The sequence below is a fragment of the Lonchura striata genome, chromosome 5 (assembly GCF_050655825.1).
Source record: "Lonchura striata isolate lonStrDom1 chromosome 5, ASM5065582v1, whole genome shotgun sequence".
In the NCBI taxonomy this organism is placed as follows: Eukaryota; Metazoa; Chordata; class Aves; order Passeriformes; family Estrildidae; genus Lonchura; species Lonchura striata.
This window is the reverse complement of record NC_140707.1, coordinates 2,574,029-2,597,164: the sequence shown is the minus strand read 5'-3', so window position 1 is coordinate 2,597,164 and position 23,136 is coordinate 2,574,029. Positions and strand designations below refer to the sequence as shown.

At 53.7% G+C, this 23,136-nt stretch overlaps 2 protein-coding genes and 1 long non-coding RNA gene across 3 annotated transcripts; 2 read left to right on the top strand and 1 right to left on the bottom strand.

The window, feature by feature from the left end:
- Positions 1-1,382: 1,382 nt before the first annotated feature.
- Positions 1,383-7,273, bottom strand: LOC144248802 (class II histocompatibility antigen, B-L beta chain-like). Its single transcript, XM_085581140.1, has 3 exons — positions 3,130-7,273; positions 2,262-2,538; positions 1,383-1,697 (listed from the first exon to the last, which is right to left on the bottom strand). The coding sequence occupies exons 1-3, from the start codon at positions 3,209-3,211 to the stop codon at positions 1,541-1,543; spliced, it is 516 nt and encodes a 171-aa protein (XP_085437266.1). The 5' UTR covers positions 3,212-7,273; the 3' UTR covers positions 1,383-1,540.
- Positions 7,274-9,134: 1,861 nt separating this feature from the next.
- Positions 9,135-11,041, top strand: LOC146767115 (uncharacterized). The gene is made up of 3 exons (XM_085582338.1): positions 9,135-9,213; positions 9,655-9,692; positions 9,973-11,041. Exons 1-3 carry the CDS (start codon positions 9,135-9,137, stop codon positions 11,011-11,013), a joined length of 1,158 nt encoding a protein of 385 aa, XP_085438464.1. The 3' UTR covers positions 11,014-11,041.
- Positions 11,042-15,291: 4,250 nt separating this feature from the next.
- On the top strand, positions 15,292-17,629 carry LOC146767114 (uncharacterized). The gene is made up of 2 exons (XR_014955912.1): positions 15,292-15,537; positions 15,970-17,629. It is a non-coding gene; the product is annotated as an uncharacterized LOC146767114 (long non-coding RNA).
- The last annotated feature ends 5,507 nt before the right edge of the window (positions 17,630-23,136 follow it).

Below are 23,136 nucleotides of genomic sequence, written 5' to 3'. Positions count from 1 at the left end.
TCAGGCACCGGCACATCCACACCGGGGAGAGGCCCTACGAGTGTGGGAAGTGTGGGAAGAGCTTCATACAGGGGTCTAGCCTGTTCGAACACCAGGTGATCCACACTGGGGAACGGCCCTATGAGTGCTTGGAATGTGGGAAGAGCTTTGGGTGGAGATCCCAACTGAAAGCACACCAGCGCATCCACACTGGGGAGAGGCCCTACGAGTGTCCCTAGTGTGGGAAAAGCTTTCAGACCAGCTCCAATCTCCTCCTACATGAGCGGATTCACACAGAGGAGAGGCCCTTCCGCTGCCCCGACTGCGGGAAGGGCTTCAACCGCAACTCCAGCCTCACTGAGCACCGGCGCATCCACACTGGAGAGAGGCCCTACGAGTGTGGGAAGTGTGGGAAGAACTTCTTCGGGAGCTCTCAACTGACACAACACCAACGGAGGCACCACTAAGGGAAGCCCTGTGAGTGCCCCGAGTGAGGGAAGAGCTTGGAGTGAGGGAAGAGAGTGAGGGAAGAGCTTGGTGCGCTGCTGCAGCTCCATCCCCCATGGGAGGATCCGGGCTGGATGATCCCCAGTGACCCCCATGGGGCAGAGCCCTGGTGTCCCCGTATGGGGAATAAAACAGAGAGTAAAGCAATGGAGCTGATAAAGGGGCCCGATATCTGAGGCCTGACTGAGCAGAAACTGTGGGAGACACAGACACACTTGAAGTCTCCCTGGGCAAGAAGACTGACCAAGCAACATGGTGTGAGTCTTTGTGATAACATAAATGTTCCCAGGTTACTGGATGTCACGAAGAATGTGTAACCAATGGGAAATTGTTACCAGAAACAGAGCCCTCTATAAGCACCATACAAGTCAATCCCTGTATAAACACCTGGTACACTCAATAAAATTGGCTGTGGTCTAAACTGGGATGTCCCCGTCTCTCCATGGTGGATAACCCTGTTGTGGGTGATCCCCGTTGGGTGGGGGAAGGTGCTGGAGGGATTTCTTTCCCTTCTCCTGGTGCTGCCGTGGTTTGGTTGGTAATAAATTCCCTCCCTGTGCCCAGGCCGGGTCTGTTGTCCCCGTGCCGGTGCTCGGGGCGGGATCTCTCCCGTTCCTTCTCTGCACTGCCGGGCCTCTCCTCAGCCAATGAGAGAACGCGGTGGAGAAGAGTCAGCCAATCAGCGAGAGCGGGGCTGATGACTCACCAGTTGCCGGGCAGACCCGCAGCAGGCAGTGTTCCCCACCTGGACCCGCCCTCCCTGCCCAGGGCCGGCCCCGCCGTGGGGTCCCCCCAAGTCCCTCCCCACTGCCCCCATGAACTGGGCTGGGTTTAACTGGGAAGCTTTACTGGGAACACTGGGAGCAGGGGGCAGGGGTAGAGTGACAGCAGGGCTGGGGGGACACTCAATCCCCCCAAAATCAGCGTGGGGCTGGAGCAGGGGGTGCCGGCCGGGTCCGGGGCCACGGGGAGGGGCTCTCACTGCCAGTGGCTCAGGAGCTCTGTGGGCAGAGAACGGGGGGTGACACCGGGCTGGGGTCCCCGGGGGGACCATTCACATTCTGGGGGAGGTGGGATACGACTCACGGGACCCCCCTTTCTTGTGCAGGTAGAACCAGATCCCCAGTGCCAGGAAGATGAAGCCCAACTCGGAGTCTCCAGTTCCTGCCAGCATCTTGCTGTGGCAGCATCCAGCAGCATCTCTGGGGTCTCCGCAGGGGTCAGGACCCCCCAGAAACTCTCACAGGCACCCAGGCCCCTCCAAGCACCCTCCTGGTTGCTCCCAACCTACTCAGGACCCCTGAAACCTCCCTCTTGATCCCTTCCTCACCTTCCCAGGACCCACCAAAGCCCCTCCTGTCCCTCTCAGTATCCCACAGCCTCCTTCCAGTTGCCCCCCACTGCTCCAGGACCCCCAAACTCTCTCTCATTCCCTTCCCAGCCCCACCAGGGTTCATCCAGACCCCTCCCAGTCTCTTCCCAGCACAACCAACCTTGTCCCAATCTCTGCTCTTCCATCCCCAATCTCCATCCAGCTCCTCCAGGCTCACTCACATCCCTCCCAGTCATACCCAGCACACCCAAACTCCCTCCCAGTGTCCACCAGGACCCCCAGAATCCCTTCCCACCCTCCCCGGTATCCTTCAAACCTCTTCTTCGCCCTTCCAAACCCACAACCTCCTCTCCCAGTTGAAATCAGGCTCTCTCCTACTCCCTCCCAGTTGCTCCCAGCACATCCCAATGGCTCTCCCAGTGCCCCCAATTCCTCCCCTGTATCCCAGTGCTGGCTCAAGGGGTGCTCCAGGCTGACGTGCTGCACCTGGCAGGTGGAGGTGAGCCCGGCCCGGGTTGGGGTTTCCAGCAGCACCAGGAGCTGGTAGGTCCAGTCCCAGTTGGGGACCATGTCGGTGGCCACCACAGAGAGCTCCTGCTGGCCCTGGAACCACCTCAGCTGGACGTGGGCCGGGTAGAAATCCACCAAGGAGCAGAGCAGGCGGCCGGGGCCGGGCTGGGAGCTCGAGGGCACCAGCGAGATGGACACGCTGGGGGTCACTGGGAGAGAGCGGGGACACACTGGGATCAGCTGGGGGGAACTGGGAGAGAGAGGGGAGGGGTGGTGTGGCTTTGGGGCAGACTGGGAATGGACTGAGAGGGACTTGGAATGAACTGGGAAAGACTGGGATGATACTCAGAGAGAGGGGAGGGGATGGGGGGCACTCGGAGAGGGTGGAGATCTCGGAGTGAACTGGGGAGGAACCGGGAATGGGCTGGGAAGGAGTGGGAGGGACTGGGGCGGCACTGGGAGGAACTGGGAATGAAGCGCGCGGCACTGGGAGGCCGAGTCCAGTGCGGGGCACGCGGCGCTGCGGGTCTGCCTGGCAACTGATGAGTCATCAGAGACTCGCGCTCTGATTGGCTGAGGGGCGGCAGCGCCACGCCAGGCTGAGATGGACAGCCGGGAGGCACTGGGAGAGACTGGGATGGACTGGGAGAGCCACGGGGGTCAGTGGCAGGGACAGAAGGTCTCGGGGATGGGCACAAGGAGGGCTGAGGGCTCTGGGGCGATTCCCAGGGAGGTTTTGAGGGGCCTCAGGGTCATTGCCAGAGCAGGGCTCGAGGGGACACGCTGTGCCCCACGCTCACCTCGGCGCTCCGTGAGGAACGGCCTGAGATACTCGTGGTTGTACCGGCAGAGCCAGCCCACCGCAGTCCTTCTTTGCTCCATAACGTGCGGGTCGCTGTTCCAGTACCTGGCTGCTGTCCCTGGAGTATCTGTCCCCTGGTATCTGTGGATACCATGCAAAGGCCTTTTCTGCTTCTTTACCCTGCACTCTCCTTGTAGCAGTTCAGGCTGGAACAAATGGCTCCCAGAACAGGGACCTTGGGCAGTTGTCCAGTCCCGGAGAGCGTCTCCTGAAGGTCATCGGATCCGGGATCTTTGGGAATTCAAGCGTCGTTTGGGACCAGCTTCTTCCTTCGCTTTGTGAGGACTGTTTCTCCTGGCCTGTCGGCACCCCTTTGGAATTCTGAGGAAAGGCTGCCGCTTTGGAAGGGAAGCTTTCAGAATCCAAAGGACCGGCAGGAGCCCACCAGCCCCCTCGAGGTTTCGCTTTTCCTTTGTGTCCCTCGCATTGGTGAGTACTCGCAGCGTGGGCTGCCAGGTTCCCGGGGGAGAGCACCACACATGAACACATTTATCTTCAGTTAATCCTTTTGCCTCGTGGGGGGAATTTTGGGTTGTTTGGGAAACATGGACAATCATTTATCCCCAGCTCAATGAGAGATTTATATTCAGATTAAAGCAACCTTAGTACTAGGGAATGTTTCATTTAAAAAAACTTTTGTTCGGTTTTTGTTTGAGCACTTTCCTGAGGCTTCCCAGGAAGATGTTTTGTCAGTTTCGTTCTGGGGGAAAGTTGGGTGATGCATTTATGATATACAAGTGGGGGGGAATTATAAAGTGGGCAAGTTTAATCCTATTTTCAATTTGATTTTTAAATTAGTAAAGCCTAAGGGAGAAAGTTGGGTCCCTGGTTCTTCTTCCCTGTGTTCCTCCCTCCCTGATCCTAACCCTGCTTCCCCTATGGGTGGGATGGGAGCCAGACCCTGCCCACGGGCACAGGGCTGTCACCTACTCCCTGCTGCCTCCTGCCCCACTCAGTCCCTCTCTCGGGCTGGCCCTGGCCACTCCAGCCCGAGCCTTCCCCGCTTCCTTGTCCCCGACTGCCCTGTCCCCAGTTTGGTCCCCAGCTCCAGGAATGTCAGTTGTACAGCCCCGCCTCGGGTCCCTCCCCTGCGCTCGCAGCTGCGTCGATGGTGTCACCCTCGGGACCAGCCCCTTCTGTCCCCTGCCCACATCCCCGAGTGGGCCCTTGAGGGTGGTTCCCTCCTTCTCCAGCCCATCCCGGTTCCCACGCCGCGGCACCGAACGCGGGCCTGGCTGGAAGCCCGCCATGCTGGCCTGCAGGCCCCGAGTCACCGGGCCCCACCGCTCCGCCGGAGGCTGCGCGCTCCAGCCCGCCCCGACCCACCTTCCGAAGAGGATGAGGACGGCGGCACCCCGGCAGTAACAACAGGCCGGGAGGAGGCTGGACACGGATCAGGGAGGAGCCCTGCGGGATGGGGACCTGGACTTGGTGAGAGATCTCGATTGCCTTGCGGCGCCTGTCATCATTAAACGGGGAAAGGAGCCGCGATGGGAGCGGATTCCTCACACTGAGGGGAAGGAGTTGAGAAAAGCGGCCAGAGACTATGGCCGCAATTCTCCATATTTTAAAAATGTATTGGACTAAACTTTCACAGGACATACCTTAATTCCCCATGCCTTCCATTACATTACCACTGCACTATTGCAGTGGAAAAAACTTTTAAAGCCAATCCTATCCAAGTATGACTTGAGTGAAGTTTTAGGCGAAGGCCAGGAAGGCCCTGAGACTTTGGCAGGAGAGGGGGAATTTAGCAGACCAGAGGATCAGGTCATGCTGCCCAACAATGTCTTAGATGACATCAAATCTGCTGCAAAGACTGCTCCTTTAAAAATCCCTGGTGGAACCACCCTTGTCCAAAACTTTTCTTCAATCCATCAGGGGGTTGAAGAGACATTTGTTAAGTTTGTTGACCACCTCCCAGAGGCCATCGATCGCCAAATTGATAATGTAGAGGCCAGGGATGAACTCCTGGGAAAAATGGCAATGTCTAACGCCAACCTGGAAACCAAAAAGCTTCTCGGAGCTCTTCCCCAAGATCCAGAGCCAACCATCCCACAGATGGTCGACACCTGCACTAAGGCCTCTTCTTCAGAAACTGCTTTAGCCCTGGCCATGAGCAAAGGGGTGGGGGAGGCAGTGGTGCCCATTAACAACGAGAGGTGCTTGAACTGTGGCCAGTTCGGCCATTTCCAAGCCAACTGCCCTCACTGGCCTCCTGTGCACTTTAACTCACCTCGCTGCCCTCTCCAGAACACCTAGAAATGATCAGCCCTCGCAGCGCCCGGGAAACGGGCGGGGAGCGCGGCGCGGTCCCGCACGGAGACAACGAGCGGCAGCCGCGGCCCCGGGGCCGAGGGCGGGCGGGCGAGGCCAGCGGGCGGGCAGCCCCGCCGGGGGCGGCTCAGAACCGCAGTCCTGGGGCGAAACTGCCGCCCCCGCCCCGCTGCTGCTCCGGAGCTCCTGCGCCCGCAGCGTCCGCGGGCACCGGCCGGGACAGAGCCGGGAAGGAGAAGGGGCCGAGCCTCGGCGCGGCCGCCAGCGCCGGGAGCGGGACGAGCCCCGCACGGCAGCGCCCCAGCACCGGCGCCACGTCCAGCATCACCAACACACACGCAAACCCGCTGGCCAAGGTAAAAGAGTCCTTGCCATGAACGTTCTGGGGACAGGAAATGGTTCAATGTCAAAAACAGATACGGTTTCATAACCCTGAATGATAACAAACAAGATGTGTTTGTTCAACAGACTGCTATAAAAAAGAACAACCGCAGGAAATAACTCCACAGTCTAGGAGATGTAGAAATTGTGGAATTTAATATAATACAAGGAAGAAAAAGCCCCCAAGCAGCAGATGTGACAGGACCTGGTGGAGTTCCAGTGCAAGGTAGCAAACATGCACCAAACTGCAAACCTGCGAAATATTACCCATGTCATGGAAGTCCTCCACACTCCTACCGGGGAAATTAAACCCAAAACCAGCAGCCAAATCCCAGCAACAGCCCAAAAGCTGAAAGAGCACAGAACACCGATAAGCCACCTTCCATCCAAGACTCCACCTCCATATCAAAACAACTTTCCTGTCTGATAAGTCCCACTTCTTCTAATACCCTTCCCCAATTCCTGTGGCCTCCCTGCCCCCCTCCCACTTTCCCTGTTTCCTTTCCCTTGTCCTATTACCCCTTTTTTATGTTCCCACAAATTCCTACCTCCTTTTCCCCCTTTCCATGGCCTCCCTCCACTAGTCCCTTTCCCCAGAGTTCCTTCATAATACCTGAAGGAGTGTAATTGGTGGGGAAGAAAGGAAAGTTTTCCTAAATTAACCATCTTTTTCTTAAAAAGTAATGATTTCTATTTGGAGTTTCCAACAGGCACACCACCACCTACATTACCTCGTACAGAGTCTGTCACAGCCAGCAGCACTGCCACAGGGGCCAGAGAACCAGTCCCTACTGAAGGCTCCTGATTCCATCTCCTGATAAACCGGACTAAGAAAACCCCACATCCCTCCTGCCAGCTCTAAGAAAATCTATTTGGACATTAGAGACTCAGAATTGTTTGCATTTTGAAAATTGTCGTATGAGTGCTTTTGATTGATTTTGTCATTTTGTGTTGAATCAGTTGATCCTCCAGAGAAGCTTTCTTAATAATATAAAAAGGGGAATTGTGGGGATCCTGGGGGGCATTTCCCTGGTTTGGGGAGACGCGGGAGGCTTCCCTCAAGGGGCTGTTGGACTCTGTTTGCTCCTTGCCCTGTTCCTGTGTCTGTTCCTGTGTCCCTGGGCCACTCCCTCCCTGTTCCCTGACTGGGCCTCATCTTTGTACTGCCCAGGGACCAGGGTCACCCCCACCCCGACTCCTCAGGACAGGGAGAGCTGAGAGTTGGAGCAGGGGGATGGGCGTGCTGGGGAAAACCCTGAACATCTCACGGCATGGCTGATTCAGACATCTGTGGATACCATGCAAAGGCCTTTTCTGCTTCTTTACGTGGACTCTCCTTGTAGCAGCTCAGGCTGCAACAACTGGGGATCATCCAGCCCGGATCCTCCCATGGGGATGGAGCTGGGGCAGCGCACGAAGCTCTGCCCCCACTCAGGACACCCGCAGGGCCTCCCTGGTGTGGAAGTGCTGGTGAGTGATGATCTCTGAATTCCACCTGAAGCTCTTCTGACATTGCAAGCACTCATAGGGCCGTTCCCCAGTGTGGATCCTGTGGTGCTTGGTGAGGTCGGAGGTCCCACTGAAGCTCTTCCCACACTCCCCACACTCGTAGGGCCTCTCCCCAGTGTGGATCCTCTGGTGTTCCATCAGGTGGGAGTTCCAGCTGAAACCCTTCCCACATTCCAAGCACTTGTGGGACTTCTCCCTGCCATGAGGCTTCTCCAGGAGCTCCGAGCTCCGGCTGGATCTCCGCCCGCCTTCCTGGCTCAGGGGGGCTCTTTCCTCCCTGCAGCTCCCTGGGCTGGGTTTGCAGCTCCTCCTCCTGCAGCATCTCCGGGGCTTTTCCTCCTCCTCCATCCAGCCACACCCAGGGAATGACAAATCCTGGTTTGGGGGAAAAACAAGAGGCGAGCACCTTGGACTGGAGGCTCCTCCTGCCCAAGTCCATCCCTAGAACTCAGCAGGACTCTTGTGTCCATGAAAATCTCCACAGTCTCAAGGTTCAGCCCAAAACAACACTCCCAGGAGTTCCCTATCTCTGATCTCTCCACTTTTGGGGTTCCAGAGGTTTCCTTTCCTTGGGATGATGGGGGTCCAATGGCTCCAGGGGTTCCCCCTTCTCAGGTGTCCTGCTTAGGGATGATCCAGGGGCTGTTGGGGCTCCATGGGGTCCCTTCTCCCCTGATGCTCTACTCTGAGATCCTAGGTGTCCCAGGGGTTCCTCCTCTCCAGGCTCCCCCCCTTTCCAGCCAGCCGGGGGTCCCCCAGCTCCAGGATCGCCCCTCTCTGCTCTCCCCACTCCGGGGGTCCCAGGGGTTCCCCTCCTCTGCTCCGCCGGGGGTCCCCAGGACAATGTCCTCCCCCTGGTGACACTGGGCAATGGCCACGTGGACTCCCAAAGATCCCCCAGGGGGCTCAGCTTTGGGGTCCTGCAAGATCCAAACCTACACACAGAGAGAAAAAAACCTCCCGGGGTTTATTTGGGCCTCCCAGACGAACATCTGGGGCTCAATTCCACAATCTGCAAGCTCCCAACACACCCCAATAAAAAACCCTCTCAGAGACTCCCCGATATATTTGGGACAAGCTCCCCCTCCCCTCTCACCTGCAGGATGAGCTGGGGGCGATGGTCCCGGGGCCAAGGGTGCTGCGGCCTCAGGGGGCACTGGAACCTCCTGTTTCTCCTCCTTTTCCTGCTCCTGATCCTCCTCTTCCTCCTCCTTTTCCTCTCTCCCTCCTCCTCCTCCTTCCTAATCCCACCTCCTGCCCAGTTCCTGCTTTCTGTATATTTAGAGTGGAGCACCTTGCTTGTTTTTAGAGCGAGAACAAAGATCCCCGCGGGAACACGGCTTGCTGGCTTTAGTCAGAAGTAGCAGTGACTAAAGGTCCTGTTTCCTCTGCTGTGCTCCCGTCCTTGTTCCTCCTCAGTGTTCAGGCTGGGCTATGGGGTGTCCCTGTTTGCTGCATTTTCAGAGCTCCTCCTGGAGCCTTTGGGCAATAGGCTGTGCCCTGGGAGGGTTCTTTGTGCTCCTTTGTGACCCAGGAGAACCTTCCGGGCGGTTTCTGCGTGAGCTGCTGCTGTGATGTCACAGGAGCACTGCCACGTCCCCGAGGTGCTCCCGTGGCTGTGGGACACGGAGGCCTCAGTGTCCCCAGTGGCTCTGGGCACTGCTCCTTGCCGGAGGATCCTCCTGCCCGAGGCATTCTCAGCACCAGCCCAGCCCTGACGGGTGTCCTTGTGTGCTTGCAGGGCTGCAGTCTGCAGACGTGTGCAGCGCAGCCAGAATGATCCAGCACGTGGCTGCTGCAGTTTGCACGCTGTACTCTGTGGCTTATTCGGGGTATTTTTTAACCCACTTGGCACGTAAGTCGAGGTTTTCCCTTGGTGCTGTGGCTTTGGGCTTGCTGTGTGCTTTCTGTTCTTCCTCTGGACCCGAGCTGACTTTGTAACCAAATGGCCATGAAGGCACCATTGCTTTGGGAGAGCTCCTGCCAGCAGCTGCAGCTGAAAAAGGGGGTGTCTGCAGCCAGCGGGGCGTGCACAGCATTTGCAATGAGCCCTGGGGGGTTCTGTTCCCTCCAGCGGGGAGTCTGTGGCAGCAGAGCCGGGAACTCCCTGCCCAGCCAAGAACTGACCCAGCCCAGCATTTTGTGCTGTTCTCTTGCTGTGGAAAGGGACTGTGGCTCCTGGAGGGACGCTGGGAAAGCAAAATGCTCTCTCGGGGTTGCCTTGCTCTGTGGCATTTCCCACCACAGGCAGTTTTTTCCTGACAGCATCTGGTTCATGTTCCCTCTCCTGTTGCAGGGCACCTCATGTGTGGATTCCGAGCAGCTCCTCCTCCGGTGAGTGGGAAAGGAATCTTTGGTGTTTGGAATTGTGCAGCAAGCTGTGAGCTCGGAGTGTGGCAGCCGAGTGCCAGCCTGGGAGGCTGAAGGAAAGTTCCTGTCAGAGTCTTTGCAGCAGCAGCAGCAGCAGCAAAGGGATCCCCAGCAGATTTCTCCTTTTCTGCTGCAGAGCTTTTGAAGGGCTGCAGGTCTGGTTTTGCAGGCAGAGGATTGCTTGCTGGCTTTAGCCACAGTGGAATATCATTTTCCCAACAATAAGTAGCAATGTCGACTTTAGCCCATTGTTAGTTTGAAGAGCCCCAAACCCAATTTCTGCTTTGTGCAGCTGGATGTGCAGCTGAAGGCAAATAAGGTGATCACTGAGATAGAACTTCCCGTCCCTCACGCTGCCATCTGTCCACAGGGCACAAAAGCAGCACCAGCCCCTCCTCTGGCTCCCTCTGCTTCCCAAGAGGAGGCCAAAGAGGAGGAAGACAGCAGTGAGCTCCCCGCTGTTCTGGAGGACGCTGGTGAACTTCCCTCGGTGCCGGGAGATGACAGTGAACTTCCCGCTGCTCTGGGAGACGAGGGCGAACATCCCGCGCTGTGGGAATACAGCGGCGAGGCTCCTGTGGCGTGGGACAAGGACAGTGGACATCTCCCGGCGTGGGACGAGGGCGGTGGATGTCCCCTGGTGCAGGACGAGGATGGCCAAGCCCCCATGGTGTGGGATGAGGACAGAGGACATCTCCCGCTGTGGGATGAGGACAGAGGACATCCTGTGCCTTGGGAAGAGGAGGCTGAACTTCTCCCAGCATGGGAAGAGGACAGTGAATGTCCTGTGGCTTGGAAAGATGATGGCGAACCTGCAGCATTTTGGGAAGAGAATGGAGAAACTCCCTGTGCTTGGGAAGAGGACACTGATCCTCCCTGTGCTTGGGAAGAGGACATGGAACCTCCCTCCGCTGTGGGATCCTGGGCTGAAGGTTCTGACAGCAGCACAGCCCTGCAGCCAGAGGGGAGAGGGGAGTGGTGCCTGGTGCAGCTGAGTACGTCTGCTCTGTTCCTGTGTTCAGAGCAGGGGCTGTGTGTGTGTCTCGGCATCAGCTGCAGCCAGCGTTGCTCTGCAGCTGAATGTCACAGGGGCATTTATTGTCCTTCCCCAGCTGAGACCAAGGGGCTCACGGCCCCAGGGAGTGGGGCTGCATTCTGGCTCTGCTCTGGTGGGGTCTCGCTCTGGGAGGGAGCCTCTTCCACGTGGTTTCTTTCAGGGAACATCGTGAGCGTGGAGGAGCCTGCCGAGAAATACCTGGAAGTGGAGCAGATTGGCCAAGGGTAAGTGCACGGCAGCTACTTCTGCACAAGCAGCCCAGGGGCTGTGCTGGTGCAGGATCAAGGGAGAAGTCAGGGGAGCTCCAAACACCTTCAGACACTGGGGTGCCATCCTGCTGTCTCTCAGTCCTGATCAGAATTGAGAACTGTGGTCAGAAGGAGCCGTCACAGGCCCCTGAGGCCGGCAGTGTCCTGCCTGCAGCAAGGAGCAGGACCTGGGAGATCTTCTGTGTCTGGAACTGGATTGCTTAAAAGAGCCACTCACCATCTGGTGACTGTCAGACAACAGCTCTCAAGGGGATTTCTTTCAAATATTTTGCTTCAAAAAATATCCTCCAGTCAGCATTAACAACCTAATGGTTTAGAAACAGGAACCAGAGATGAACTAATAAGTGCTCTATTCTAGCACAGGTCGTAGAGCCCATACATTCAGCAACAGAGACAGAGCTGATGCACTCTGGGGGAAAATTCATCACCTGCCTGATGGCAGGGCCCTTGTGGATCCTGCAGGTCTTAGGCAGGAAATGGAAAAGGATGAAATGCATTCTTTTCCAGTTCTTTAGACACCCATTGCTCACAACAGGTTTTGAACTAAAGCAATTCAGCGTGGACATTTGGGATTTGCTCCAGCCCAATTCCTTCGTGTTGGGTCTCAGTTTTCTCTTGCAAACCTGGCATGGCAGAGGGCTGGTGGCTGCTGCGCTGTTGTTGCAAGGGTCGATGCACCCAGGTGTTTGTGAGCGCTGCAGGCAGCAGAGATCTCCTGTCTGGGCTGGCTTTCACTCCCAGGGCCTCAAGCACTGCTTCTTTCTTCTCTGCTGTTTTGTCTCCAGGGCTTTCGGAACCGTTTCCAAAGGACTCGACAGGGCCACTGGAGGAGAGGTCAGTGCCAACACGCCCAGCACGTCTGGCAGCTCTCCAGGGCTCTCCCCTCTGCTGGGAGCTGTGGCTGCAGCTCTGGGGGCCAGCAGAGCTTTCCTGCACAGGCTGCTCCTCTGAAGGCAGAGCAGTGTCAGCCTGCAGAGCACATCTGGGACACACTTGGTCCTTCTGGAGTGCCCAAAGGGATGCAAGGAGGGCAGCGGTGTCTGTCAGAGCAGGACACGCTGGCTTGCTCTTCATATCTAAAAGTGTGAATGGATCAGTGTTGGAGACTGAGGCCCAATTTATCTTCACCCCAGCCGCAGACAGGAACACTATTTAGCAGTTTTTCCATCCTGCCTTTCATCTTCAAAGGGTACCTCAAGGCCTAACTAGGGTGAGATCCTGCTTGGGCTCAATTTGGGACTTTAGTTCCACTTCAGCTGTCCACAGAGAGAGAGGGACAGAAATGAGAAGATGGATGTCCAGAGCAAAGCTCTCTCCTAAACCCTGCAGTTGTGTTTGGGTCTGGGGTCAGTGACAGCCTGTGACAGGGATCACCTGAGCAATGGATGTCTGTGTTTGCTTTGTTGTGCAATCCCAAACAGAGCAGCTGCATCTGAAATCATGACCAAATCCCATGCAATTGCTAAAGGGTTCCCGGCTGTTTTGCTCTGTTTTCACAGAACCAGAATTACCTCCTGCTTGCAAAATGTGTTTGAATAATAATGAGAGTGTTGAGGCTATTTGAGAAGACTGTAGGTGCAGAGAATGTGGTTAGAGCTGGGAGGCTGACAGCTGAGGGGCCATTTCTGCAGAGCTTGCAAGGCCAAATGTCTCTGGCCATGTGTCCTGTAAGCAGCCCCAGCAAGCAGAGCAATGGGCTGTGGGAGTGGCCCTTGCTGAGTTCTGGTGCCCATCCCAGGGCAGTTTGGCACAGCCCGGCTCCGTCGCTCCAAAAAGCCTCACCCCGTGTTTGCTGTGGCCTCCTGCCACAGACTCCTCCAGTTAAAGGTCTGCAATGTCCCCTCAGGTGGCCATAAAGAAAATGAGTCTCAGAGGGCAGAACAGGGAACGCGCTGTGAATGAGCTCCTGCTCCTGAAGGACAAGAAGAACCCCAACATTGTCAACTCTTTGGACAGGTGAGTGCTTCAGGCCTCACCCTGTGCAAGGGCCCTGCCTTAACCTTTCCTGGCACCCGTAGTCTGTAGCCTGTTTTGAAAATGCCTGACCCAGCCGTATCTTCCCAAAACAACAGCCTGGCAGTTCGCTCCCTCCATGTGCTTTGGTTGCTTTGGTTTGGTTTTTCCTTCAAGCTGACCCCGTTTTCTGTGTCTTACAACAAGTGCTGATAAACCACAGCAGAAATTATTTCCCTTGGCTTCTTCTTCCCAGCCCTTTTGCATTGCTGCAGATGCCAGGAAAACCAGGGCCTTGTTTGCACAAATGCCTCATTTGCCCATTTTTCACTGGCCTTGCCTGTTCTGAAGGGACTTTCTGAAAGGTTTTCTGATTGCTTTTGTCCCAAGTGCTGCACAGCCTCCTCCCCTGGATAACCCTGGGGGTTGTGTTGCCTTGTTCTGCAGGGAATGGTGGAACTGATGAGCTCAGAAGCTGAACCAGCTGGGGGCCAGTGTTGTGGTTCCACACTGATCTGGGCTGTTGCTAAACTGCATTTTTCACCTGCTTGCCATCTAAGGCCTCTCCTTTCTCACAGGTGTCTCTTCCTTTAGACTGTGCAGATTCCAAGGACTCTGCAGCCTCGCAGGAATGTCTCTCCATGGGATTCTGTCCTCATGGACAAGTGACCTGGAAACAAAACTCCACTCCAGGCTTTTCCATGGGGGAATTGAGCACTGCACATTCATCTCCATGCCACTGCTTTCCTCTTCCAGCTTCCTTGTTGGCGGAGATCTCTGGCTGGTGATGGAATACATGGATGGAGGAACTTTGCAGGACGTTGTCAGACAGACACGCATGGCTGAAGGAGAGATGGCAGCTGTCAGTCGGGAGGTGAGGGATCCTGCCTGTGGCTGCCACGGCTTGGACACGATGGTCCTTCCATACAGGCGTGAGAACAGGAGTGGCTCCATGCTCAGGGCTCTGTTTGTTGGTTTCATGAGCTGGAGAAGAAAGAGCCTCTGCAGTGAACGGCCTGCCAGCATCGCTGCACTTCTGCTCTGTTCTTGCTCTCTTTCCTGCTGTTGTGGCACTCTCTGTCTGTTCTGGATTTGATGTGCTGTTCTCAGCTTTTCCCTGAACCGTTTGCCTAGAGCCTGTCTGCTCTGCACTCCTGGCCTGTCACAGCAAAGCTGCTGCTGGCAGAATTCGGAACTGTCCTTTCTTGTGTGATAGATTCCGGCCATTGGTTTTTGTCCTGGTGTTTCTTGTTCTCTCTCAGTGCCTGCAGGGCCTGGATTTCCTCCATGCGAACCGGGTGATCCACAGAGATCTGAAGAGCTCCAACATCCTCCTGGGCATGGCCGGCTCTGTCAAGCTGGGTGGGTGTTCCTGGCCAGGCACGGCGCTCCCGGGTGCGGCTGTGGGGCTGCTTCCCAGTGCCGGCCAGAGCCCCACAAGGGCTGCTGGGGGCACTGCCCGGCCCCTGCTGCCAGCTGAGAGCGGCTGCCCCTGCAGAGAGCTCCAGAGAGCAGCAGGGTGCCAGGGGTGGCTTTGCTCTGGGTATGGCCCTCCCAGAGGGCAGGAGTTGGAATCTAAAGCTTCAAGGGAATCAGTAAAAGCCACTGCATGAAAGCTGAGGGTTTCTTTAAGGGTCCAGTTCCACCTTCCCTTGGCTACAGTCCTGGGCACTTTTCCAGCTCACTTCACTACTGCATTCTCAGACTGAGAGTGGGGAGTCTTGGTGCTTGGTTTCCTCATTCCAGCTGCCTTTGACAGTGTTTGTTTCTGTCCTCAGCTGATTTTGGCCTCTGTGCTCAGCTCAGCTCTGAGCAGGACCGGCGCAGCTCCATGGTGGGCACTGCTCACTGGATGGCCCCAGAAGTTGTGACCAGTTCTCCTTATGGCCCCAAGGTGGACATCTGGTCCTTTGGCATTGTCACCATCGAGATGGTGGAGGGAGAACCTCCTTACTTCAAGGAAACGAGGGCCATGGTAAGAGGCAAATTCTCCAGGGGCTGCAGAGCCCTGTGAGCACAGGGCGACCCTGCACTGGGAGCAGCAGCTGGAGGTTTCTGCACCTGGGGAAGGGAATTCCCAGAGCACTTGAACCTCAACACAGACAAATATTCTGCAGTCTCCAGCAACAATTTGCTTTGGGATTTACGCTGTTGCAGCTCTTCTGTCTGTAAGGATGACCTGAAAATGGGAATCAAGTGCATCAGCTCTTTCCAATGGCTGTGGCAGCACTAGGGTTTGGGTTTTTTGGTTGGCACAGGACAATAAGCTGTGAGCAGCATCTCTGCCAGGGAGGAAAGTGCCCCTGGAGCTGGGGCTGAGAACCCGGGGTCGCTGTGAGCACCTGTGGGTGGGAAGGAAGCTGGCAGAGCGCTGAGTTTGCTTTTCCTGCAGGCTCGCGCTCTGATCCGGCACAACGGGACCCCGCAGCTGCAGGAGCCCCGGCGCCTGTCGGCTCTGCTGCGGGACTTCCTCGAGTGCAGCCTGGAGCCGGACGAGGAGCAGCGCTGGTCTGCCCAGGAGCTGCTGCAGGTGAATGCCGAGCGGCTGAGGGGAAGCAGCAGCGCCAGGGAGGGGTTTTCTGCTGGGGCCCCTCCGATAGTCTCCAGCCTCGCTGCATTCCACACGCAAAGCAAGCAGAATCCTCGCCGGGTTTGGCTTGGCAGGGTCCTTTCGAGGGCATCTGCCCCTGGTGCCCCACAAGGAGCAGGGCCATCTTCAGGCAGGTCTGGTGCTCAGAGCCCTGCCTGGCCTGAGCTTGGATGTTCCCAGGGAGGAGGCACCTCCCACATCCCTGGGCACCTTCTGTCAGTGTTTCCCCACTCCTGGCAAAAAGATTCTGCCTTAGATCTAATCTGAGCCTGCTTCCCTCTCCTGAGTTTCTGACCATTTCCCTTTGTCCTGTTGCAACAGAGCCTGTGAGAAAGTAACAGTTCATTTCTTTCTTTTTTATCCTTTGGGCAGCACCCGTTTTTATCATCAGCCAAGCCTCTCTCCAGCCTGACCCCTCTGATCACCGCAGCAAAGCAACTGAGGGAGCAGCGGAGGAGATGAAGCACTGGAGGACAGCTGTTAGTTACAGTAGTTAGTTAGGACAACTAGTTAGTGATGGTAGTTAGCAGTGCTAGTTGGTTATGGTAGTTAGGACAGCCTGTTTGTTACGGCTCTTATGACAGCCTGTTTGGTATGGCAGTTTTTTGAATAAAAACTCTCTTAAACCTCAACTCCCTTGAGGTGTCCCTTCCTCCTCCCTCCGTGACTCGGCTGCCCGGAGCAATGTGAGGGGAGAGCGGGCCCAGCCTGGCCCAGAGCTGAGCCCCAGCAGAGCCCTGGCAGAGCCCAGAGCAGCCTCGGATCTGCAGAGTCAGCCTGGGAGGAGGCGCTCGGAGCCTTCTGGGCTGCACCCGACTCTTGGTTACAAACTGCGTGTGCTGGAAAATGCCACCGGCTCTGCCAGAGGGCAGAAGGGGCCCGGGGAAGGCCCCAGTGCTCCCTGCAAGGGAAACACCTGCCCTGGGTTTGTTATAGAGAACTATGTAGTTGGTGGCTTTTGCTCTTATGTCTTGACTTCTGCAACTTATTCTTAGTCACAACGATTTTGATACAGTACAGTTTGTAATCACTTTTAACTGCTTTTGCTGTAGTATAGTTTGTCAGCTTTTTGTGGCCAATGCCCTGGCCCCTGTGTAGCTCATATCCTCAGAACTTCATTCATGGCTGATAGTTTAGTTTGTGCACAGTGTGAAAAACATACATACTAGTTTTGGCTATTGCAAAATATTGAACTGGATGCCATGTGTCATGCATTAGAATGTTAACTTTTGCAGAAATAGCTGTAGTTGTGAAATAATAACTAATGCTTTTATTTTTGTAACTAACTGACAGTAATAACTCAGAGGTATTTGTGAAACAGCCAATGTTGATTTAAATACTTGTGGAAGTAGCTAAAACCGTCTGTATGGTCAGATAACATTTAAGGAACGGGTGTGATGAGGACCCTGCCGCTGACCCTTCGACTGTCAGGAACTGTCTCCTGCTGATGTGGAAACCCAGGTGTCCCAGGGTGAGGTTCTGGTGTTTGTATCCCCAATCGTGGGTTCTGTTCATGTTTGATATTCTGTTCTGTGCTCTCAGAACTGACTCTGAAAGCGAAGGTTTGTTTTGTCTTGTTATCAGCTGGCTCACCTCCCCCCATGGTCTGTTCTCCACAAGAGGCTTGTGTGGGCTGGCTTGGCTTGCTTTTGCTGGCTTTGTTTGCTTGCTCTTCCTTCTGCTCTTGCCTTTGCTTTTTCCTGTTTGTTAGTTTAACTAGGCAGTCCAATTCTTTCCCTGGACTGTTTCTTTCCCTTTCCTTCTTCTGAATACCATCCAACCTGCTCTGGACTGGGACCTGGGAACCCCGAGGAGCACCGGGAGCCTGCGCTCTGTGATCTGCAGCAGCCATCCCCAGTGCCCAGAGCAATCCCCAGCGCCCAGACCCGGGCGACCACCCCCAGGAGAGACTTTCTGGATTTGTCATCTCTGCAGAGTGGTGAAAGAGTTTTGTTGTCATCTGGTGTTGTTCATTTTTTTTTAGTGCTGGGGAGTGTTTTGTTTGTTAAATAAACAGGTTCTTTTCCACTTCTCTCAGAGAAAATTCTTCCCGAATCAGGTGGGTGGGGAGGAGCCATGGGGGTTTGTTTTCTGGGGGCTCCTTCCAGAGGAGGATTTGGGGGATTTGCATTCCAAGAGCACTCAGGGTTGCGGATTGAGGTTATGCCCAAGGGGATCTGGGGTTGGACAACACAGCAGGACTGAAGGTTAAAAATGTCCAAGGGGATCTGGGGTTGGAAAACAGTAACACCTAAAATTCTGCTGGGTTGAGAGACATCCAGGATTAAACCTGCTGGGTTGATGGATTAACATTCCATGAGCACTCAGGGTGTAGATATATAATGTAGACTGTTTGATAGTAAAAGGTACCTTGTTGTATGAGAGAGTGAGTGAAAAATAAAAGTGAGTAAATGTAGATTAATGGAAGTATATATAATGTAGATTGTTTATTTTGAGCTTTACTTTATCTCCTTGGAGGGAGGTGGATTGTGTTGAATGGTATTGTGAGAGAAAGGACTTTTTGAGTAGTTGAAAGAAGATGGTATTCAGGTTGTTACAGAAAGTGGGAAACAGAGGCAGAGGACTTGTGAAGAAATGTGAGGAATGGACTATCACATCTAAAATGGGCAACACCAAAATACACCAAAGGAGCGTTGAAAAGGACTTGCATAGAAAAATCAGCAAAAAGGAGTGACAAGGGAAACAGAGAGCAAGCCTGGATTGAGCACTGTACTCACCAGCGAGAAGATCACACGTACCTGCTGTGGGCAGCAGCCCCACAGGCAGGGGAGGTGGGGGTATAAGCCACGCCAGACCTCTGTCATTCCTGTTTCTGTCTCTCATTTGTTGTCTTTTCCCTTCTGAGATAGCAGCAAGATCGTGTCACAAATGCTACAGAAAGTGTTACATGGAAAGAAACCAAAGTTCCTTTTTGTTACACACACCCATGTCAACAGCCACAGACTCACCCAAACTGAGTACCTGCAGGTAAAATGGGGAAAAACTGCAGTGTACCAGAATAGGTTGGCTTTAGACTATTTATTGGCTAATGAAGGGGGTTTTTGTGGAAAGTTTAATATATCAGACTGTTGAAAATAGATGACAACGGGGAGGTCATCCTAGAAAAAAACAACCCAGACACCAATCCAAAAATGGGAAAACAGTGTTAAAAACTAACTGGTGGGGTAATGTACTGTGGCTGGGATGGTGGAAGAAATGGGGATTCTTCCTTTTATGTGTTACAACTGTTATAAATGAAAATTTGTCCAGCCAAATTAACATGAAAAAATAAAGTATTTATTTTGCAATCAAATTCTATCTAGGCCAGCCACAAGGAAAGAACAGAGCCGAGCCCGGGGTCGGCCCTGGGTGTGCAACAAAGAGGTCAGCCTCAGCAGAGGTTTTCCTCTATGCCCACACACCTCCATCCTGGCACAAGCGGTTTTTATAGGGAAAATTCTGCCTGAGGCCAAGATTTTGGCAGTCAGTGTTCTCTTCAGAGTCCACATGTTAATAAGATTTTCTGCTTTGGTGATGAGGGAGAACAATTCAGTGTCTGGAGTTTGTTGAATCCCTTGATGAAATTTACAGGAGGGAAGGCTGCATTCACCTGTGTCTGCCCAAGGATTTCCATGATATCCATCTCGGGTCCTTCAGGCAAGGATCAGCACCGGGGGTTCCTGCATCTCCCCAGCCATGGCCCATCTCCTGGGGAGCCACACCTTCTTACTTGTAAATCAGTTTCCAATACCCCCGCTCTCACCTGCGAGGGTGGGGGGGAATGCTTATACAAACGTGTAGAGTGTTAGAGTGTTCTAACAAATCTAACAAATATTCAATGTCACATATATAATATTAGAAATGGCGCCAATTATATCTGCTACATATAACAGTATGGTAAATGTAGCTTTTTAGATAAAATGAAGCTTTAGTAGTAAAAAAGAAACTATGTCTGTGTGTGTGTGTGTGGGGGGGGGGGTTAAGGAATGAGATACTCGCTTCAAGGAACACACAAATTCTCCAGAGAAGAGCAATTTATGGTTTTCTTATTAGAAGAAGCTGACTTCTTCACGCCTTGCTCAGACTGGAAGACCCCGTGGGGATTAAAGAAAGCAGTTGACATACAACAGACAGAGTTTTTTGTTTCAAATATAATTCATGCATAACCATTAAGCATATATGAATATGCAACAGTGTATTGTTTTAGGGGTGATTCCTTCATTCACAAGGTACATTCCTCTTGGCTTAAGTGCCTGAGAGCATCTGGACCTCAGATATTCTTTCCATTTTATTGTCTTGTAATTGTCCTAACTATAAATTTTTATCAGTCTAATTATATTCCTATTTATTTCACCATTTTATTATTATTAAACTTTTAAAATTCTAAAAACCAAGTGATTGGCATTTTTCACAAATTCCTATCAGGAGACAGAGAAACAATTTATCATTTCAATGGCATCATTAGATTACAAGCTGTCCTCGGAATAAGAACCAACCAGACAACTCCAACTCCTGACCTTCCTGCTGACCAAGCCACTGAAATGAGGAACACAACATTTCACCAGGAGATAGGATCAGATTATCTGTTAGCAGAAAAAAAAGCAGTTTGTGGAAAACTAAATTACTCAAACTGATGTTGGCAAAGAGATGACAAGGGGAAAGTGTTGAAAAAGATAATTAAGGAAATAGGAAAGCAGTTTCTGTATTGGTCCAAGCATGGAAAGGATGGGAATGGGACACGGTTTCCTGGCTCCCCGGCAGACCAGGGGTTAAACGTTGGGCGTCTCTTGGATTTTCCCCAGAAAGAGCCCATCTCTGCACCGAGCTACCTTTTTTCATTTGTAAATTAGGTCTTTCTTTCCCTGCCAACTGTGGTTTCTCCAGCCCCGGCTGCAGCCACTGCTCATTTAAAACTTTAAGAATCTTTTTCTACAAGCACAACTGACTTGATGTATATTTTACATAAACACAAATTATTCCATAACATATATTACAATGGGGCTGCGGAGATCTCCCTGCGGGTCCATGGGGATGCAGAGATCCCCTGCAGATCCATGGGGATGCAGAGATCCCCCTGCAGATCCATGGGGATGCAGAGATCCCCATGCAGGTCCCTGGGGATGCAGAGATCCCCTGCAGGTCCATGGGGATGCAGAGATCCCCTGCAGATCCATGGGGATGCAGAGATCCCCCTGCAGGTCCATGGGGATGCAGAGATCCCCTGCAGCCCCTGCAGGAGCCGGGCTGGAGCTCGGCGATGCCTGAGAGGAGCTGTGAGCCCGTGGGCAGAGGGGCCCCGCTGGAGCAGCCTGTCCTGGCAGGACTGAGCCCGTGGCACAGTGACCCACGCTGCAGCACTCGGAGGGGGCTGTGCCCAGGGGATGGGCTCCGCTCCGAGAAGTTCCTGGAGAAGTCTCGGCCGGGAGAGAGCGCAGGGTGCAGCAGGGAACGACTCCTGTCCCTGAGCAGAGGGAGAAGCCCCGGGGGATGAGCTGAGCATGGCCCCATTCCCTGTCTCCTGCCCTGCCGGGGGAGGAGGTGCAGCTGGGAGCAGGGAGCCGTGGGGAAAGCTGCATTTAAGGCTCTGCACTGACTTCTCCTGCTCCTGCTCCGAGTCTTTGGAGTTTTCTGACAGAAATCTCTCCCCTGCCCCACCCACCCACAGGGCTTCGGGCAGGTTTCCCTTTTCGGGGGAAATCAAAGCGAAGCACTGATGCGCTAACGAGGGGCAGGAGAAGTGAGGCTCCTGGGCTTCCCGCAGAGGCGGAGGCACGGGAGGCGCAGGGCCGGGAAAGCCGTGGCGGGAGGCGCGGAGAAGTTTGTTTGTGTGGGCAGTGAAATAAGTAGAAGATAATTTGTTCACTGTAATATGCTTGCTTGTCTTAGTTTGCATAAGAATGTACTGTGGTATGTTAACCTAATTTGTTTTGCATAAGATAGTGGCTAAGAATGTACTGGTGTGTCTTTGAAATGCTTATTTGCTTACAAGGTGATAAGGAGGTTGAGATTAAAGTCCTGGGCGTGTGTGTATCTAGTCTGCTTGCTGTATCTCAAAAGAAGAGACTTAGAAGCTATCACAACGACCAGACTCAGACTACATTTGGAGAGTCACATCTGCAAGGAGAAAAGGGGGGATAAAAGGAAGGTTGGGACAGAACATTTTTGCGCGCCATTGGTGGAGCAGGAAACTCCCCGGCCGCCCAGCGCTGAATTTTTGCCTGCCTTACTTGCTTGCTAATTTTAAATAAAATTGCTTTATTGAATTAAGACACTTCAAATTGCCGTGTCACAATTTATAACAATTTGGTGCCGTGACTCTGATGGAGAAGTAGATCAGTCGCTACGGGATGATCGGGAGGCGCCCCGCCCTTATGGCGGCCCGGCTGCCCCAGGCTTTCTGATCACTCTCCACCGACGAACCTAAATTGAGTAACTGGCAAAAGAGAACCGGTTACCCCTGTAAACTTTGTGCACGAAGAACCAGCGAAGGCGTAGGACGCGTGAGTATAGGCCGGTTTTCCGCTCGGTTTGGGGTGGTTTTCCCAGAGTGCTGTGTGTGAGAGGTCTCGTGGAGACCAAGTGAGTGCGGACTCTGTATTAGTGCGTTTTCCATTCCCCGCGAGGGGCTGGGCCACGAACCAGGGGAGCACGTGTGTGAGAAACTGAGTGCACTCCGGAAGATGGGACAGAGGAAAAGCAAGCCCTCTGGTCCCATGGGAGAGGGGACCCATGCTAAGTTTCCCCAGATTCCCAAGCCCCTTGGGTTTGATGATAATTAATTGAGATGCTTTCCCATCTAGAAAAGGGAAAGACAAAGTTAAAATGATACATTATTGTATGGAAGTGTGTGGGAAGGGCCTAACCCTAATTCCCATGCAAGAAATGTAGATAGTGGATGAGAAGGCCTTTAAGGAAGATTAGGGGTGTGAGGCCCCAGGCCAGCAGAGAAGCAGCAAGGTCCCTTCACTGCCAGCCCCAGAGGTGGCAGTGGGGTTAGAAATGTCAACCTGATGGAGCTTATGGTGTAAACCACCCTTGTTTGGACAGCTGCACTCTTGCATTACTCTCCAGTGCCAAAATTTCTGCTTCCACCCACACTGCAGTGTAGCTGCTCAGCCTTTTCAAGATTTTGGGACATGCAGTAGAGCCTATATGGGGTGAGACGCTGGCAGTGCTTTTACTTACTTTTTAGAATGGACCACATTATCTTGCCCTCCTTAAGAAGCCTTTTGCTTCTGCAGCTTCAATTCTTAAATGCAAATGTATTGTTATTGTCATTTAATTGTACAGTTGTCACATAACTTACTGTTCAAACATGGTCCTACCTCCACCCTTTCAGGACACTTCCCACACTGCTGCTGCTACTGTCTGGGGGAACAGAAATTAAGGTTGGGAAGCCGCTTTTTGAAGTTCTTAGACTAGTCAATTCATTCTGAGCTCTGCTTAACTTGTTTTCTTAGGTACACAGTGAAGTAAGTATTGAAGTAAGTCTCCCTAGCAGGGAGCATGGTCCAGGGAAGTGTACTATAGAAAGAGCTC

Coding starts and splice junctions, on each gene's coding strand:
- LOC146767115 (XM_085582338.1), top strand. CDS start 9,135: ATGATCCAGCACGTGGCTGCTGCAGTTTGCACGCTGTACTCTGTGGCT. Junction 9,214..9,654: donor TTTTTTAACCCACTTGGCAC/GTAAGTCGAGGT, acceptor CTCCTGTTGCAG/GGCACCTCATGTGTGGATTC. Junction 9,693..9,972: donor TCCGAGCAGCTCCTCCTCCG/GTGAGTGGGAAA, acceptor TGTCGACTTTAG/CCCATTGTTAGTTTGAAGAG.
- LOC144248802 (XM_085581140.1), bottom strand. CDS start 3,211: ATGGAGCAAAGAAGGACTGCGGTGGGCTGGCTCTGCCGGTACAACCAC. Junction 2,539..3,129: donor GTTCCTCACGGAGCGCCGAG/GTGAGCGTGGGG, acceptor GCTCTCTCCCAG/TGACCCCCAGCGTGTCCATC. Junction 1,698..2,261: donor CCCTTGAGCCAGCACTGGGA/TACAGGGGAGGA, acceptor TGACCCCTGCGG/AGACCCCAGAGATGCTGCTG.